Source organism: Macaca mulatta, chromosome 1 (assembly GCF_049350105.2).
Source record: "Macaca mulatta isolate MMU2019108-1 chromosome 1, T2T-MMU8v2.0, whole genome shotgun sequence".
In the NCBI taxonomy this organism is placed as follows: Eukaryota; Metazoa; Chordata; class Mammalia; order Primates; family Cercopithecidae; genus Macaca; species Macaca mulatta.
In genome coordinates this window covers 170,377,535-170,397,603 of record NC_133406.1, presented here as the reverse complement: position 1 = coordinate 170,397,603, position 20,069 = coordinate 170,377,535, and the positions used below count along the sequence as shown (strand labels likewise).

The window sequence follows — 20,069 nt, the reverse complement described above, 5'->3', positions numbered from 1 at the left end:
CTTTCAAAATAACCCTAAGTAGTTTTGGAACCGTCTCATGAGGCACGAACACTTCTCTGAACACACTGTTAAAAATGTGTTCATTTGGACCAGGAAAGAAAACTGAGGTTCAAATTTCACAAGTGAGCCCTTCGTGGTTTTTTTTTCCTTCCCCTTTATCTTTTCCTGTTACTTTTACGTATTTGGCTTGAAAACAAAGGCGATTCTTGGTGGTGACGTTTGATATGGGAACATGAAAGAAAACTGGTTGCAATAGTGTTTCTAACACTGACAATGCTGTAGGAAGCTTACCATTTTAGAACTAAAAGACACTTTAAATACGGTGTATTCTAATTAATGAGATTGTAACTGGTCAGTAGTTTCAAAGATTGTAGTGAATGATGAGCCTCACCTGGAAATTTATAAAAGCATTCTTTTTAGTATATCATTTTGCCTGTGTAAATAATTGACTAATTGACTCTTAACTGAAGTGAACTATAAAATGAAAGATGAGGAGTTCTTAAGCTTTTTGGGTGTGACTTTTATCACTTAACTCCGAGGGGTTTTTTTAACCTATAAAATGAGGATCTGGGTAATTTTCTTTTTTCTTTGGTTTTTTTTTTTTTTTTGGTTTTTGTGTTTTTGTTGGGTTTTTTGTTTGTTTTTGTTTTTGTTTTTTTGAGATGGACAGAGTCTCACCCTATCACCTAGGCCGGAGTGCAATGGCACAATGTTGGCTCACTGCAGTCTCCACCTCCCTGGTTCAAGCGATTTTGCCCCAGCCTCCCAAATAGCTGTGACTACAGGCGCGCCACCATGCCTAGCTCATTTTTGTATTTTTAGCAGGGGTGGGGTTTCACCATGTTGGCCAGGCTGGTCTTGAACTCTTGACCTCAAGTGATCTGCCCGCCTTGGCCTCCCAAAGTGCTGGGATTGCAGGCGTGAGCCACCGCGCCCAGTCCAAATCTGAGTAATTTTCTAAATTCCTTTAATGTATGCAATAGCTATGTTGGACAGTAAGTTAAAGTAGTATTAACACAGCATTTTGCCTGTACTGAATAAACAGTTAAATTATAGAAAGTTTGATAGTTTGTATTTACTAAATAAATTGAAACAAGGAGCACAGTGTGGAGAAAGTGAGGCTGTTTCAAAAGCTACAGATGGTTTTAAAGCAGCCTCACTTTCCTGGTTTGTGTCTATTACATTATGCATTAATCAGAATTGTGTCAAGCAGGTTGCAGAACCCTGCAGTAATTTGAACAGGGAACATTTAAGGAATTACTAACTAGTGATAAGAGATTACTCGGGGAACTCTAATGAATACAGGAATCACAAGTATAAGAAACAACCACTACCTCTGAGGCTGAAGCAGAAGGAACACAAACCCATTTAGTTTAGGGGACTCCTCTTTCCCCATCTATGCTGAAATTTAGATTTGTTTTTGGAAGAATGACTAATAAAGAAGTTCTCTTGGGTGCCCTGGGGAGCTGCATAAGGAGTTGATACTGAAACTCACTGAGAGGTGAAGGCTGCTGGGGTTTGACATGGTGGTACAGGAATGATCACGGGACACAGGAACCAGGAAGAGCCCCTTCCTTAGTGTCCTTCCAGCACTCTTTCCAAATGAAGTGTTATATCATGGCAGCTGTCAAAGGAGAAATGCTTTCTAAAGGTCCTGCCTCCAGTATCACAAAACAGCAGGGCAAAGAATAGTAGATTTTGATCCTGAGAAGCAGTAAATAATTAAAATCAGCACAAGAATATGTTGAAATATTTTGTCTTTTTGTCTTAATCTAGGGTTTAGGGGGGAAATGTGTTGTAATGGATGGAACATGGGTGTCATAGAGAGCAAGACCCCTGTTTCTATTAATATTGTTATTGGACCACAGCCATTTGTGTAGTTTATTGTCTCTGGCTGCTTTCAAGCTACGATAGCAGTAGTCATATGGATTTGTGTACAACTGAGTAGTTGTACAGAGACCAGAGACCATGTAGCCTGAAAACTGAAGTTATCTGACCCTTTACATTAAAAAAGTATTAACCCCTGGTATAAGGAACTGAAATGAAGCTTTACATAAATAAAATTTGACATTTCACAGATTGGCGCTGTTCCACTGGCTGCTTTGGGGGCTCCTACTCTTGATCCTGCCCTTGCTGCACTTGGGCTTCCTGGAGCAAACTTGAACTCTCAGGTATAACTTAGCAACTTCAAGTTTTTCACCCATTTTTACAGAAAATCTGTTTGCTGTTGGTTTGCATTTCAAGAGCAGGAGCTAATGGCTATATTGTAGTAATTTTTTTCTTATTTAAACTTGTTAGAGCTTTAAACAGTCACTGAATGACTAACTCCTTATCCGTTCATGGATTTTTTTTATATATAGTTCAAAGTAGAAAATAGGTTCACAAGAAGCCAATACATTATCAGTGTGTCATACAGTCAGAGTAAATAGTCATGAAAAGATAGGAATGTGGTTTATAATTTTTCTATAATGGAAGTTTTTCTTTTATTGTAATTTAGCTAACCTTTGTTTCTGAAGTTCTTACTTTGTAGAGATCTTTTGTATTATATTGGCTAACCTGTTTGGAGTTTTACATATTTCTTTATGTCAAAAAGTCTTAAAGGAGACAATTGTATAATATCAAGACTGTTCAGCCTCATAATCTTTATATAACTTGCTAAAGCTGCTCTATCCAATACTGTAGCGACTGATGTCACCGGTTTCTTTTTTTTTTCTTTTTTCTTTTTCAATGTGGCTACTAAAAAAAATGTATGTTTCACGGCATTTAGTTTGCATGGATTTCTGTTGTTCAGTTTTCTGCCTACAGCATACTTGTAGGTTTGGCAGTTTGTCCCAGGGCATTTCAACATAACTCAGAAAATATTAGTTATTGTTTTATGTATTCTCATTGTTCTTATGTTTTATTTTTTGCAGTCTCTTGCTGCAGATCAGTTGCTGAAGCTTATGAGTACTGTTGATCCCAAGTAAGGGTTTTTTCTTTGTTTTCATTGGTGATGTGATATCTGAATGTCTACAGACTAGAGTTTTTTTTGATAGCTTATAAGAAAGTTATCAAGTTTCCTTTCTCAAGACAAGCAATATATATTGTTACCTAGAAACAAGGAGAGAAATACAGAAGTAAGCCAGCCCCTCTAAAATACTTTTAGTGTCATTTGAGTCTTGAATAGTAATTGTAAATGACTTATACCTGGATGATAGCAAAAGAATTATTAAGGGGACAACTTAGTTTGAACATCAGAGGCTGAGTCCTGAAGATAGTAGGAGTTAGAGGTAAAGCTGAGGGAATCACTATCCCAGAGCAAAGTAGTATTACATATTATATAATTAAGAGCCAACATTTTCTCTTAGTGCTTTTAATAAGTGCTCTTCATGCTGTCACAGAAATTGTTTCCGACTTGATAATGTGACAAATTCATCAGTTTTTTTCACTGGTTATTTCTTGGCATAATAAATTTGAACTTTATACCTTTTCCCCTTAACTTGGTGAAAGCCCCTATCAGTAAGTGAGGGAGCATGGAAAGAAGGACAGAATCGTTCGACTTCAGTAGTCAGTGGCCTTTTTTGTTAGAAATTATCTAAAAATAAAACCAAGCATGTACCCATCACCCAGCTTATAAAATAAAATAATACCAATACAGTTGAAGCTTCCTGTGTACCCATTATTTAGTACATTTCCCATTCTGCCCACAAATAACTACTAAATTTGGTGTCTGTAATCTTTTGTTTTCTTTCTTTTTTTTTTTTGAGATAAGTCTCGCTCTGTTACCAAAGCTGGAGTGCAGTGGCGCAATCTCGGCTCACTGCAACCTCCGCCTCCCAGATTCAAGCAATTCTTCTGCCTCAGCCTCCCGAGTAGCTGGGACTACAGGCGCATGCCACCACGTCCGGCTAATTTTTTGTACTTTTAGTAGAGACGAGGTTGCACCATGTTAGCCAGAATGGTCTGGATCTCCTGACCTCATGATCCACCCGCCACGGCCTCCCAAAGTGCTGGGCTCACAGGCGTGAGCCACCGTGCCTGGCCTATAATATTTTTTTACATGTGTTAACCTGTAAGGGGCATCTTTACCCTTTCCACTCAAGATCTCATGTGTAATTTTGGTGGGCCGTTGGTCTCTGCCTTAGTTCCTCCCCATCTACAGAGTAAAAGGTAATGTTCTTCCTCCGCAAAATTACTATGTCATAAATTTTTTTTGTTTATTTATTTTATTTTTGTTTTTTTAGACGGAATCTTGCTCTGTCCCCCAGGCTGGGGTGCAGTGGCGCAATCTCAGCTCACTGCAAGCTCTGCCTCCCAGGTTCAAGCAATTCTGCTGTCTCAGCCTCCCGAGTAGCTGGGACTGCAGGCACCCGCCACCACGCCTGGCTAGTTTTTTGTATTTTGAGTAGAGATAGGGTGTCATCATGTTAGCCAGGATGATCTCGATCTTCTGACCTCATGATCCGCCCACCTTGGCCTCCCAAAGTGCTGGGATTACAGCTGTGAGCCACCACACCTGGCCAAAAATTTTTAATTTATATGAAAAAAAGTTCTTAGCATCAGCATATTTTCTTGTACTGGCATTTCTAAAAATGTGTTTGTTTATGGAAAGTCAGTGGATGTTCAGCAAAGGTATTTTTCTAATTCCAGATGACTCTTAGTCATTAAAACAAATACTTGTAAATATTCAAAACAATGCTATACTATATGTAGTTTACCAAAGTTATCATGGAGTCCTCCCCTCCGTTTTTTTGAAGGAATATTTAGCTAAAATGGTATTATATACTTATTTATTTGAAATGCTGGTGTGCATTTTAAAATATTTCAGATACCATTTCTTGATTCTGTTTCAGGTTGAATCATGTAGCTGCTGGTCTCGTTTCACCAAGTCTAAAATCGGATACCTCTAGTAAAGAAATAGAGGAAGCAATGAAAAGAGTACGAGAAGCACAGTCCCTAATTTCTGCTGCTATAGAACCAGGTAAACAATGTTTATGCAGTTTTGTTGTGTGATTCTTGGCAAAAATGACTTTCACATGTGGAATTGTGTGGAATGACACCCCAGTCGTTTAAAATGTTCTAAATTCTGATAAAAAGATTGAATAGTTGAGTGCCACTCAGACGTATTTGGAGACAGTTGTGGTGGTCACAGGAGTGCCAACTGTATCTAGAGGGCGAAGGGCCAACATGTTGCTAGATATGCTGCAACAAACAGGACAGCCTTCCACAGCAATGGTTAATCCAGTCCAAAAAATCAGCAGGATTATCTAATACTTGATATAATTATTTATGTTTATCTAAGTTGAGATAGCCTAATTTTAAATTTTTTCATTGATCAAGAGAACCTAGTGAAAATACTTCTCTTTAAAGTGTTATTTCTTTAAAGAAAATTAGTTGTCTTCTTTGCAGATTGTCTTTTTGAGATTAAATGAATAGATACCATTATTATCTGCCCATATATATTTAGATCTATGGCCCTGGATTTTCTTTCTTATAAATATCTTATTCATTTAATAAATGGGAATGTTTTTTAATATGCCTAGTATTAGGAAAATAATTTTAAAGTATAATAGTGGATAAACTGATACCAAATGCTTTATATGTGTTATGTTATTTAACCAATAAAATGTCAAATAATTAGCCACAGTCACATGGCAAGCAATAGGAGCTTTTAGATAGCACAGCCGGGTCTATGTAAAGTTTACTACACACCGTGTTCTAACTGCTGTTTTTATTGAAAACATATGACTAAAATGACTAAATGTAGTTTATGAACCGATGTTTTTACCAATATTTTTATGAATTTATTATTGATAATGACATTCATAATGTATTGAACCCTATTAATGACATGACTTAAATGTGGAAGAAACTCAATCTCACTTTGATGATAGTCAATGAGTGTAGAATACAGTGGCTTTATTTCTCTTGTTATGTCCCCAGTTAAGAAATTCCTTATGTGTAGTTGTAGATCCCCTTTCTATACTTACACAGTTAAAGATTGGTAGGTAAGAGGAGTGATGAACAGATAATAGGAAGCGAGCTAGCTTACTAAAATCTGATTCTGTCACAGAAGTGGACTAAAATCAGTGAGTGAATCATGACTTTCTGCATTTGGGGGCCAAATACTGAATCTGTGAAGAACCAAGGAATGGAAAAGGGACTCCCTCATTTAGAACCTTGTCAAGAGTAAATTAGAGCCAAAGAATGAGAAATTTAGCCTCTTTATAGATTGCTTTACAGAAAACATTTCACAGCCTTTTAAGTCTGGCAAGTAAAATAGTCAAAGGAACCTTTAGCTAGCTGAGAACTAGAAGTCTAATTTGGATCTACCAAAAGCTTGGATGATTTATAATTTGTAGTATTTCAGTAAGCGTCAAAATCATAGTTGTAAAATGGTTGCTTGTAACATTCAAGGGTTGTATGTAAAAACTGAAAACTAAGGTGAAAAATTATTAGAATAACTTCTGAAAGGGATTAATCTTCCTATTTGATATGATTTTTAGAGTCTCTGTTGCCGAGGCTGGAGTGCAGTGGTGCAATCACAGCTCACTGCACCCTGCATCTCCAGGCTCGAGCAATCCTCCCAGCTCAGCCTCCCCAGGTAGCTGGGATCACAGGCACACACCACCATGCCCAGCTAATTTTTGTATTTTTTGTAGAGATGAGGCCTCACTATATCGCCCAGGTTGGTCTTGAACTCATGGACTGAAGTGCTGCTCCCACTTCAGCCTCTCAAAGTGCTGTGATTACAGGGATGAGCCACTGCGTCTGGCCCCTATTTAATGACTTCTAAATGCGAGTTCCTTTTCTTTTAAATATAGATAAGAAAGAAGAAAAAAGAAGGCATTCAAGATCAAGATCACGTTCTAGGAGGAGGAGGACTCCCTCATCTTCTAGACACAGGTTAGGTTGCTTTTTAGTTAGTTATACCTTAGACAAAGATAGCTTACATATGTCACATCTTTTTCAATTTGCTATTAATCTGTTAGCCTCTAGTTAAAGTGTTTTAGTAACCTCTGCTGTTAGAGTGTGTGAATGTCTGTTCACACATGTATAAAGTAAGAAAAGGTACAGACGAAATAGATGATTTATACTTTAAAACCCCAAAAAATTCAGAGGTGGTAGGAAAGCATTGGAACTTGAGCAACAAAATGAAAAATAATTGATTCATTGAATTATACAAGTTTCCAAATTACTGACTTGTATTTGTTACCTAGTATCAAAAAATGACATCTGGTAATATCACCTTAGATCTCATCAGTAAAATGCAAGTACTAGGAATCTGGCATGCTCATAACAATGGAGTCATTTTCCAAAATTTAATTTTCTCAGATTTTTATTATTTGTAACAAACTCATCTGTTTTCCTTATATAATAGACTTCATTTATTTTTCAAAAAATTGTCTGCCAAATACACAAGTCTGAGTAATCATTTTGTAGATTCTCAAAGGTGATAATGAAAAAGCAGTTAGTTCAGCTCATAACTCACACAGGTGTCTTCTTTAATATAGCCATTATACTTCGTAAGCATCAGAAGTGATTTATGCGTACTTTCCATTTCATCACACAGAATATTTACTCGAGACTAGATTTAATTTTGCTACTATGTTAATAGTACTCTAAGGAGATAAATTAACTTCTACTGCTTCATCAAAGACATCTTTATAAAAGTGGCGTTATTTTTTTCTTTTACTACAAGTGCATACAGAAGTGCCAGTAAAGAAGATAGTGACTCCTAGGGCAGTTCAGTAGCCCCTACCTTGATTTGTGTTGAAGAGTTCAGTATTTCTACCCACTATGGCCTTTGTGACATTGTTGCAAACGTCAACACAGTGGAAAAGGCAGTAATTTATTATTATTTTGAAAATAGTTTTGACTTTATGCACCCCATAAAAGGGTCTTAGAGCATCCACACTTGCGCAAATGACAACATGAAAGCCATTGCTCTAGGTTATTCACCAACTATTTCGGCCATTCTTCGATTTTCTTAGTTTCCAAACTCAATCCTAATTGGCCTAATTGCATTCTGGTTCTAGTCAGAACCTTTTAGGGTTGACATTCAGAACTAGAACATTCCAATTGTGGTCAGTTTCTTCAGCTAGTTTCAGCTTCACTTTACATACCCCTCCACCACTTGACTTTTTTTTTTTTTTTGGAGATGGAGTCTCACTCTTGTTGCCCAGCCTGGAGTGCAATGGCACAATCTCGGCTCACCACAACCTCCGCCTATGGGTTCAAGCGATTCTCCTGCCTCAGCCTCCCAAGTAGCTGGGATTACAGGTGTGTGTCACCACGCCCAGCTAATTTTGTATTTTTAGTAGAGACGGGGTTTTTCCATGTTGGTCAGGCTCATCTCAAACCCCCAACTTCAAGTGATCCGCCCGCCTTGGCCTCCCAAAGTGCTGGGATTACAGGCATGAGCCACCATGCCCAGCCAGTCACCATTTGACTCTTAAACCTTCACTCCTGGGTTCGTCTGTTCTGGAACCTAGTTCTGTCAGTTGTCTGCCTTTTCTTAGTGTCTGTTACCCCTTAGTTTTTACCAAGGATTAGATAAAATCATTTCTCCTAGTTATTGTCAGGATTTTTTAAAGAGCAGTGTGACTTGAATCCTAGACTTTGTCACATCTCTATTAAAAGCACTTACATCATAAAATATCTAAAAAGTCATATTTGTTCTGTCTCAGAGATGGCCTTTTCACTCTGTTTTTATTATCTTCTAATATCATTTTCTTATTTTAAGTCATTTCTTGGAGTATTACAGGAATTATCTATCCTGTATGCTATGTTTATTCCCTGTCACCCACCTTATCCTAGTCTGTCTCATTCTCAGAGATATCTTTCAGAAACCCAAATATAGATCATGTCACAGATACTGAGAAGCTCCTTATTGCCTTGATAAGGTGATAGATAAAACCTTAGAATGGCTTTCAGGGTTCTTTAGTGTTCTGTCTGGTTTACTTTTTACACGTGTCATTTCCACTCCAAAAGTTACAGGACTAATTGCCTCAACATATCATTTTCTTTATGTCTTCATGTTTTTGCTCATGATCCTTTCTGCCTAATGTTTTCCCACATCTTCCATTTCCACCTTGAGGAGCTCCTTTTTCTTTCTTCAAGTTACAATCTTTGCAGTCTTAATCTTCCATGACAGTGCTCTCATAGTTTAGTTTAACCTCTGCAACAGGGTGTACTTCATAATATGATTACTACGATTGATATGTGTTTCCTTTCCCTTTACCGAACTCTTATTAAAAAGGAGAGCCTGGGCCGGGTGCAGTGGCTCACGCCTGTAATCTCAGCACTTGGGGAGGCTGAGGTGGGTGGATCATGAGGTCAGGAGATTGAGACCAGCCTGGCCAACATAGCGAAACCCCATCTCTACTAAAAATTCAAAAATTGACTGGGAGTGGTGGCGTGCGCACCTGTAATCCCAGCTGCTTGGGAGGCTGAGGCAGGAGAATCGTTTGAACCCGGAAGGCGGGGATTGCAGTGAGCCAAGATTGTGCCACTGCACTCCAGCGTGGTGACAGCAAGACTCCATCTTAAAAAAGAAAAAAGAAAGAACCTATGTCTTTTTCTTTATATTAAATATTACTGGGACTCTCATTTTAATATTAATTACTTTACTATGACCAGTGAAAAGTAGAAGTGAAATATATCCCTGAATTCAGATACTCGTGATACATCGTAACAGAGATCATTGTTGTGAGTTGTGGGAACCCCCACCACACATGCACGCACACACACACACACACACACACACACACACCCCCCCCACCCCCCAGCTCAAACCATCCTCCCACCTCAGTCTCCTTAGTAGCTGGGACTACAAGCATGCACCACCACACCTGGCTAATTTTTGCGCCTTTTTTGTTGTTGTTAAGAGACAGGGTTTTGCCATGTTGCCCAGGCTGGTCTCAAACTCCTGAGCTCGAGCTGTTCGCCCACCTCGGCCTCCCAAAGTGCTGGGGTGACAGATAGAAGCCAATGAGTCCAGCTCAGTTGTAATATCTTAACCATCACATCTTAGTGTGTTAAATGATCGTGACTTTCACAAGCTTTTTGACTTTATTAAATATATTTTACACTAATCTCTTTGGCTGGCTGTTAAAAGCTCATATGAACTAGTAAGTGTAGAAAAGTGACTCTGTAGTACATTCCCCTTGAAAAACAACTCTTTAATCTCTTAAGGTTATGATTCTGATATTTTATATGCCTCTGTTTCATTCAAAGTATATTATTGATGCCTTTTATTTAAATTAGGCAGTGTGATAGTTGCTCAAGAATACAGTCATGAAAAGACTTACTTCCCATGTCTTTGTGGAGCCTATGGAAGGGTAGTTAAGTACATAAAAACATCTTAGGATGTGGAGATGTTATTGCAAGGAATTGTTTAGTAAATAGTTCCAAATGTGGCTGAAAATAAAATATTAAAGTTGAGTTCAATAACTCAAATAGTTTATTGAGGCATTACTATGGGTTTTGAGGCAGTTGTTTTATGGAATTATGGCAACAGAAGCTATATTAGCACATCAGTAAGAGGAAAGAAGGACATCAATATTTAATGTACAGTCCCTCCGTATATGCAGGGGATTGGTTACAAATCCACCTATACCAGAATGCATGCACACTCAAGTCCTCTGGAATCCACTTATAGGAAAAGTCAGTCCTTACTATACATGGGTTCCTCATCCTTAGAATACTGTTTTTAACCCACATTTGGTTGTGGCAAAAAAAAAAAAAAAGTGTGTAAGTGGACCCATGCATGTTAAAGCTCATGTTATTCAAGGGTCACTGGTGTGTGCCTACACTAAGGCACTGAGCTAAACTCTATCTTTGCCACCATTTGGTGATGGAGATGTTGACTGCTATTTGGTGATGGAGGTGTTGACTGCTGAAGTAACCAGGTCAGAGAGGTTAGATAATACTCTTAAGTTACCTGGCTTATAAATGAGAGTTTAACACAAGTCTTTAAGATGTCCATACTCTCATACCTTGAAAAGTAGGCAGAAAAATTAGACTATATTTGAAATGTTGCACAGAAAGAAGTTGAATGGTCAGTAAAAGTGATCAAGACTAAGCAAAGGACTGCAACTTAATTTTTAAAATAGAAGAGAATGGGCTGGGTGTGGCGGTTAATGCCTAGAATCCCAACTCTGCGAGGCCAAGGTGGGCTAGTGGCTTGAGCCCAGGAGTTCGAGACCATCCTGGGCAACATGGCAAAATCCCATCGCTTAAAAAAAAAAGGGGGAGAATGAGTATTTTAATGCAGTAGGGGGGATGACAGTATCTGAAGGTTAAATGTGCTTCTTACGTCCTGGAAGAGCCAGGTCAGGACACAGTGGATGGGGGCTCGGTGTGGGGAGTAGAGAAACAGATATGTCAGGGAAAAAAGAGAGTAAAAGAGGCAGTTTATACAAATTGTATATATTTATAAAATGTCTGCATTGCCTGGAGTTTCTTAAATTGTGGATTAAAGGAGTGGAATTTGTTTAAGAGAAAAATTTGAAATAGGAGATGGCAACACAGTAAGTGGTTTCTCTTTATAAAATAGGAATAATAGTGGCATTTATGGACTAATGAGACCAATTTATAGTTTATATATAGTATGATATAAGTATTTGATTTATGATAAGGTTTAAGCTGCAGTAGTGAGGAATCAAATAAGAAATACATGCTAAAATGCTATATAATTGTATAAGATGATGCAAATAAGTCATATTTTTATTCTCCTTCATGATCTAGTAGTAGTTTCAACCTTGGAGTTGTAAGTACAGTGGGCATAGAAGGACCTATCTGACAAGTTGAGCAAATCATTAAAAGGTGAGGAATTCCAAGTGTTAAAAGGTATTACTAATTCCTAAGGTGTTGAAGGTGTTTGTTCTATGGGCTAAATAATAGCAACTGGAAGGGAATTATCCCCCATTTAATTGTTTAGTCCATATGTCTGAATCTTTTGTCTGATACTAAGCACAAAATTTATAGTCTTTTTACATTTATACGCATGTATTGGCTTCCTTTTACATTATTAGGCGGTCAAGAAGCAGATCGAGACGGCGGTCACATTCTAAGTCTAGGAGTCGGCGACGATCCAAAAGCCCAAGACGGAGAAGATCTCATTCCAGAGAGAGAGGTAGAAGGTCAAGGAGCACATCAAAAACAAGGTATAGCATTGGGTGAGAAAGCAAATTTTAGGGTTCCCAATATCGCCACTACTGTGCTACTTAGTAACAAAAGAGGTGGTTGGGGTGGGGGGCAAGGAAATAGGGCTAGACAGGGGAAGAAACTGTCAATATTTGAGTTTAGGAGGCTGACATTTGTTTTTCTGGTGCTTCATTATAAACTGAAACTTCAGCTTATAGCTGAGGGCCTAAGTAAAATTTCTTAGTAGTAGGAATTGTTAGCTGTCCTGCTACCTTCTTTCATAAGAAACACCTTAACGTTTTGTTTCCATCTAAAAATACATTCAAAAACCAGTCTTTTTGTGTAGAGCCAAGCACTTTTAAATTAGTATGCCCCCAATCATTTATAGTTGTGAGGCATACAGTTTCACAGCACTTAGTTTTTTTAGCAACTGCTTTTTATCTCTTGCTAAAATATCTTAATTTTCTAGAAGCAACTGTATTTGGCATTATTTTGTTCATTTATATATTTAGTTAAATCATGTCATTAAGTATATAGCTGGGGACACAACATAACTTACTCTTGGGAAGCATAAAACTCAACTGATGAGAACAAGAGTGGGGGTAGCTTTACTATCTTTGCTAAACCCTTATGTGCTACAGAGTGAATCAAACAAGGTCAATAGAACAGTTATACAATGGAATTAAACATTTCTTGAAGGACTTTCTGATTGCTAGGAGAGGAGTGATGGATTTAGTTACAAGAGAGGAACTGTTAAATGATGATTGCTACTTGCTGATGTTGGAAGAAGTTTGAGAATGACTCGAGTATTAAATTCTGAAAGATTTGACTAGATTTCAACGTGGGGCATGCTTTCAGGTCGAGAAGGGTGTTTCTTGAAATAACAGTATTTTGGTGTAGTAGGACTAGAAAACGAGGTCAGGAAAATATAATGAGACAGATCATGGAAGGCTTTGTTGTTCACACTATGCCGTTGATCCAGGAGGCAACTGGAATGGGTTGAAAATGGTGAACAGGGAATTAATATTTTCAGGTTTGTACTTTAAAAGATTCATGACAGAGTACAGAATCAGTTTATGGGAAGCATGACTGGAACCTACTAGGGGACTGTTCGAGTAATCCAGGAGTTAGATGATAAAGATTTCAATGAAGAGGGAACAATGATAAAGACTGAATGAAGAGGGAACCGAGGATGACCAAAGAAGGGGAAAAAAATGAAATAGAGAATATAGAGTGGAAACATTAGCTTAGAACAGTAAGAGAGAGATACTTTGATTCCTAAAATTAGAGAATAAAGAGGGGGGTTATGAGACTTCTCATTCAACAAATATATATCATTTATCTACTCTTTGCTCAGCATCTTGGGGAGAATGATGATCTTGGGGAAAAAATATTGTGAGGAGTAAAAATTTATAGGAATCTGTAAAAAAATAAAATTGAGTTATGGCTATAGTCACAATCTGTTAATGATATTTTTCTAATAAGCCCTGAATAGTTCATAATACATAGCAGCAGAAAAAGATAAAAGCTTGTTTGATCCATGATAGAGGTTGACAGGGGATATGTGTCTTGGAAGAATATTCATGATGTTGATGAATGATTTTGGTAGTGCTCTATGGGTTTTGGACTGATAGGAGAGGTGGGTTGGGGAAGTGGTAATAAGCTGAGAGAAAAAGGAGTCTTGAGGAGACTAGAGACAGTTAACTTACTGGTGTTTACCAGACATTTCAAGCCAACATCCTAGTTATTTTCTCACCCATCGTCTACTTTAGTCTACTCAGGAGAAAACCTAGGAAGATAGGATTTTAAAAGAAGTTACTGTACTTCAGATATGCCATGTGAAGTATTATTTTTAAAACAGTTTCTGTCAGAATAACATTTATGCTTTTAAGAATGGGATTAGATCTGATTATATTCTTGTGTATGTAGTGCTATATAAATTGGCATCAGCTGAGTCTTCTAATGCATTGATCAATTGTGTTCGTTTGTTAGAGACAAAAAGAAAGAAGACAAAGAAAAGAAACGTTCTAAAACACCACCAAAAAGTTACAGCACAGCCAGACGTTCTAGAAGTGCAAGCAGGTAAGGTGGCATTGTGAATTCTTGGCAATTATTTTTTAACTTTGCTTCTAACAGTATCAGTATGCTGTGAATATGAAGTCTTTTCCAGAACATAAGTATTTTCAGTGTTGAAAAAAGTTACATTTTGCCGTAATTGAAGTTTTTCAAAGGCAATTTGTGAAGAATAATGTAGTTTATTTTTCTTTTTACTTAATATTTTGTGGTCTAGAGTATATTTGAAGTAACATGGAATTCAACAGAGGTGAGTTTTTCTCTTTATAGTTTTATGTTTTAATGGCTAAATCATACTAAATTGTTCCATTAAGAAAGTTTATTGTAGTTAGCTATATTTATCATCTGCATGTTAGTACTTGATAATTTTTCTATCCCTTTTAATGATTGTTGAATTAATGGGAAAGTAATGCAGATTCTGGTTTGTGTCATTCTTAGACTAATTCTATCTTTAAGCTGTCAGTGAAAACTGAAATGTTGCAGACTTTCAATTGCACAAACTGCACGAAAAGCACATTTTCATCCTTAATTTGGGATTTGTATGATATTAATAAGGGCTAGACTTCATTCCATTTTTCAGATCTCATTCACATGTTTTGCTGCAGTGCCTGTTTTATTCATCAACATTACTTAAATTCACTAGGAGGTTCATGCCATATAAAAAATTTAACTGAAATGTATAAAAGACCTAAATGTAAGAGCCAAAACTGTAAAACCTTCAGAAGGAAACAGAAGTGAATCTTTGAGACCATGAGCTTGGTGGTTTCCTAGATATGACTTCAAAAGCATAAGAAACAGAAGAAAAGACAAATTTTTGGAATTCACCAAAATTTAAAACATTTGTATTCCAAAGGATACTATCAAGAAAGTAAAAACCTAAAGTGCTAGATAGAAAATACTTGCAAATTATATATCTGATAAGGAACTTAATATAGAATATATAAAGAACCCTTTATACAACTCAGCAATAGAAAGGCAACCCAATTTAAAAATGGCAAAGAATCTGTAGCCATTTCTCCAAGGGAGATATGCAAATATCTAGTAAGTACATAAAATCTGTTCAACATTATTAGTCACCAAGGAAATGCAAACCAGACCACAGTGAGATACGTCACAGTCACCAGGATGGTTAAAGACAGGTGATAGCCGAGCCTGACAGATGACAGTAAGTGTTGATTAGGATGTGGGGAAATTGGAACCCTGTGCATTGCTAGTATGAATATAGACTGATACAGGTGTTTTAGAAAGCAGTCTGGCATTTCCTAAAAATGTTAAACATAAGAGGTTTTTGATCCTCCAGTTGTACTCTTGGGGAAAAACGAAAACATGTTCACACAGAAACTTTTACGTGAATGTTTGTGACATTATTCGTAATAGCCAAAAAGTTAACTCAAATATCATTAACAAATGGATAAACAAAATGGTATATCTATATAGCTGAGTATTTTTCAGCAATAAATAAGATTGATACATGCTACAGTATGGATGAAACTTGGAAACATCCATAAAAGGCTACAGTATGGATGAAACTTGGAAACATCCATAAAAGGCCATGTATTGCGTGATTCCTTTTATATGAAATGCCCAGAATAGGCAAATCCATAAAGATACCAAGTAGATTACTGATTGCTGGGGAGATAGGGAGGATTGGAGTGATAGCTAAAGGTTAAGAAGTTTTTGGGGTGATGAAAATTTTCTTAAAAACTAAATTTTTAAGGATGAAAACGAAACCAAATATAAATACAGAAGGAAATGCTACATCAGGCCTGAGGGGTAGGTGACAGATAGAAAAGATGGGAAGTACTACATGTATTTTCTTACCTTAAAAACTGTTGAGGCGTTTTTTGTTTTTTGTTTTTTAAACCTGTTGCTTTATATAATGTAAGTACCTTCTCATGCTGTATTATTGGGTCGCTCTAAATTAAGGCATCTTCTGTGAGTTATTAAATACCCACTGTGTTTGTAGTCGTGCTACAGTCTATTGAGGGACACGGAAATGTAATACAAAATATTTCTTCCATCTAGAGAATTTGGAGTTTCAGTTACACAAGACAGTAGCAAAAAGTATAAGGTACACAGTCGTGACAATGTTTGATAAGTGAATACTCAAGTTATGTGTATTGTTTCCAGGACAGGGATCACAGAGGGCTATATAAGTAGAAAAAAAGCTTCATTTGGAAACTAGACAACTAAGTACAGGGTTTTTTTAAGTCTAATAACTTTTGAGAATCAAGAACAGAATTTTTTTTTAAGTCACAGTAAAAAGGAGGGGAAGGTTGTATATCTTCAAAGTAATTGGTGAAAGCAGGGTTGTTGGGGTACTGGGGGGGGCAATTTTGCTAGAGTATAGGGTTTCTACCTTTGCTCTAACTAGTTCTCTGAATTTCATCTAATGATTTAAAGGTGAATATGGGGATATTTTATTAGTAACTACCTTCTGTATCACATTATTGAATTATTCTGTACTTACTTTGAACACTGAATGTTTGAACCAAAAACTAACTTCTTCAGTAATAGTTTACTTCACACGTCACCCCTCTCACATTAGTTTTGTTAAATCAGTTTTTTCTTAAGCTTACTATTTCTAACATTTTGTCAGCAGTTAAAAGAATTGCTAGGAATTAGGAGTTTTCTTGAGGGTAGTAAAGGGAAAGGTACATGGTTTGCAGATGTTTATATTACTCATTTAATTGTTTAGCTCATACCAGTATTGTGAAACAATCTTTCATTTATCGGTTTTTTTTGTTTGTTTGTTTTTTGTTTTTTGAGACAGGGTCTCTCTCTCTCTTGCCCAGGCTGGAGTGCAGTGGCCCTATCACAAGTCACTCCAGCTTCAACCTCCCCAGGCTCAAGTGATCTTGCTACCTCTGCCTCCTGAGTAGCTGGGACTTCAGGCATGCACCACCACACCTGGCTAATTTTTTTGTATTTTTTATAGAGACAGTTTCACCATGTTGCCCAGGCTAGTCTGGAACTCCTGGGCTCAAGCAGTCCCCTCACCTCAGCCTGCCAAAGTGCTGGGATTACAGGCGTGAGCCACTACACCCGGCCGCATCTTTCATTGTTAGAACCATCTATGATGTGTCTGCATTTTTAAGATCACACTGTATTTTAAAACCTAGTTTACACATTTGTGGTTCTAGAGAGAGACGACGACGAAGGAGCAGGAGTGGAACAAGATCTCCTAAAAAGCCTCGGTCTCCTAAAAGAAAATTGTCTCGCTCACCATCCCCTAGGAGGTAAGAATGTTAATCATTTAAAAATATTTTTGTATTTTTCAGAGGTTTTTCCTTTTAAAACTGTCCTGTAGTTTTTCTTTTCAGCAGTTACAGTTCCTAAGAATATTTTAATGTATTCTCTTTCTGACTTGTGACTTAAACACCATGAAGGATTGAACACTTTAGTCCTGTAACCAAGTTAGTTTTGTAGCCTATGTTACTTGTGTACTTTGATGGTCCAAGATTTTGAAGTTGGATCTTTGCTGTACTACTTACATCCTGTGAAGTTGGGTCAGGCTTATCTAAACAAGTTAAACCTGTTGCTGCACGTTTTACTGTCATTCTAGACATAAAAAGGAGAAGAAGAAAGATAAAGACAAAGAAAGAAGTAGGGATGAAAGAGAACGATCAACAAGCAAGAAGAAGAAGAGTAAAGATAAGGAAAAGGACCGGGAAAGAAAATCAGAGAGTGATAAAGATGTAAAAGTATGTTTACAAATTGATTTATTTTTATATTTGGGTTGATGTTGGTACTTTCAGAAGTTATTTTTCTTTGGAGAAGTTTACTTGTATTATTCTCCTTGGCAAAGCAGGTTACACGGGATTATGATGAAGAAGAACAGGGGTATGACAGTGAGAAAGAGAAAAAGGAAGAGAAGAAACCAATAGAAACAGGTTCCCCTAAAACAAAGGAATGTTCTGTGGAAAAGGGAACTGGTGATTCACTAAGAGAATCCAAAGTGAATGGGGATGATCATCATGAAGAAGACATGGATATGAGTGACTGAATATTGCCTCTGTGGGAATCCAACTGTATACCTGCATCAGTGTCATTCCTTTGTGTGATTTCTTAATGCTGTATTTGTTCATCTCAAACCTAGATGTATACAGCTCTGAGTTATAAATGGTTATAAAGCTCCTGTTACTGATATTAGTTATTTACATCAAAAAAGCTTTTAGAAAATGGTACGAGGTAACCAATTCTTGTCATGGTGAAATCTGATTGAGTAACCAAGCAGTTTTACTATTCTGGTGCTGCTTCATAACAAAAATGAAAAGCTGCATGCATCTACATACAGCAGGCATGGATTGTTTATGTCGTATGATCTCCTTTATTAAGTAAGTTCACTTATAGTATTTCTATAATTTGATTCATTACCGTAATAGGGCCATGTAGGAAATGCACTGATTGCATGTTATTGTGGCAAGAATATCCTAAATGTCATTAAAATCCTCCAACATGATGGATCTGCTTATGGTCTTGTTTGTTGACATGAGAAATTAACATTCTTATAGTTACATCTGGAAATGAGCATTTGAAATAGATAATCCTTTAAGCCTTGTGGCAAAATTTTTGTGGCTTTTATTTAACTTTGAAAGGTTATTATGCACTAACCTTTTTTGGTGGCTAATTAGGGTTTAAATACAGAAACAAGATTTCAAATAAAACTGTCTTTGGCAGTGAGTAAATAGCATATTTTGAAGTAGAGTTGTATACTTTTTCATACAATGTTTGGGAATTTTTTTCCTGAAGTAATAATTTATTCCACATCTACATCAGTGAAAGCTATCTACCTATCCTGAGTCCATCTTAAAGGGAAAAAAAAAAAAAAAACTTATCTCTTGCCTTTATTTTTAATTTTCCACTCTTTGATTAATTTGTTTTAAGCTCTGTGTTGGAAAAAAGGGGTAGTGCATTTTAAGTTGACCTTCATATGCTTTTAAAATAAGACAAATCTACTTGATAATGTACCTTTATTTGATCTCAAGTTGTATAAAACCAATAAATTTGTGTTACTGCAGTAGTAATCTTATGCACACGGTGATTTCATGTTATATATGCAAAGTAGTTAGGCAACTGTTTTCTTAGTTACAGAAGTGTCAGGCTTCACTTTTGTGCAGTAGAAACAAAAGTAGGCTACAGTCTGTGCCATGTTGATGTACAGTTTCTGAAATTGTTTTACAAGACTTTGATAATAAAACCCTTAAACTTATGTTCATGTTCCTGTAAAACCGTATTTGTATTTATTTACACTATTGAATGTATGACATTTACCTCATTCATTTTACAAATTATTTCCCTTTCTGTCCACATGTTTCAGTATAGTAAAAAGAGGAAGTCTATCACTGTAGTGATAATTGCCATCAAAATTGTCAAAAATGATTTAATTTCTATCCAAAACAGTCCTTTTCTTAGCTTAGTATCTTTTACTGCTTATTTTTTGTGTGAGAATGGGGTTGGATAAAGCAATGAACTTTAGTATAAACAAATCCCACCTATATTTAGCAAATTTATATTTTCGGTGAATATAGATATTTGCCTTTTCTGGAGTAGTATAGAAGCTGTCAATGATATGTATTTACTGTACAGTACTAAATAGTGTATTCATTTATGAAATGAGTAGTGTTTGGGTGGATGGGGTTAAGGGAAAATGAGACTTGGAATTGTAGCTTTTATCCAAGTTTTGAGTATAAATAGAATTTTTTTTTTAACCTAAAAACTGAAATGCCATATAAGCAGCATTGTTTTTATGGTTTGTAGTAACTTTTTAAAGATTTTATCAAAAGGAATTTTGTCTATAGTGAGTAAAAGAAGTTCTAATAATGGTCCTAATCACTGCATTTTTAAAAAACAAAGTTGAACACAAA

General features: G+C 36.6%; 1 protein-coding gene across 19 annotated transcripts in view; it reads left to right on the top strand.

Moving 5' to 3' along the window:
* Window positions 1–19,433, top strand: part of SRSF11 (serine and arginine rich splicing factor 11) — a 46,275-nt gene extending 26,842 nt beyond the window's left edge. For 3 of the 19 annotated variants that reach the window (XM_077954261.1, XM_077954278.1, XM_077954253.1), the window contains 10 exons: window positions 2,079–2,171; window positions 2,913–2,962; window positions 4,833–4,960; window positions 6,804–6,885; window positions 8,141–8,262; window positions 12,018–12,149; window positions 14,122–14,211; window positions 17,325–17,441; window positions 17,768–17,906; window positions 18,011–19,433. In XM_077954261.1, coding sequence (XP_077810387.1) covers window positions 2,079–2,171; window positions 2,913–2,962; window positions 4,833–4,960; window positions 6,804–6,885; window positions 8,141–8,262; window positions 12,018–12,149; window positions 14,122–14,211; window positions 17,325–17,441; window positions 17,768–17,904 — 951 coding nt within the window. In that variant the 3' untranslated portion in view covers window positions 17,905–17,906; window positions 18,011–19,433. The remainder of the gene's footprint in view (window positions 1–2,078; window positions 2,172–2,912; window positions 2,963–4,832; window positions 4,961–6,803; window positions 6,886–8,140; window positions 8,263–12,017; window positions 12,150–14,121; window positions 14,212–17,324; window positions 17,442–17,767; window positions 17,907–18,010) is intronic. The other 16 variants (XM_001098069.4, XM_077954244.1, XM_077954230.1 and 13 more) reach the window with 7 other exon arrangements.
* Window positions 19,434–20,069: the final 636 nt, after the last annotated feature.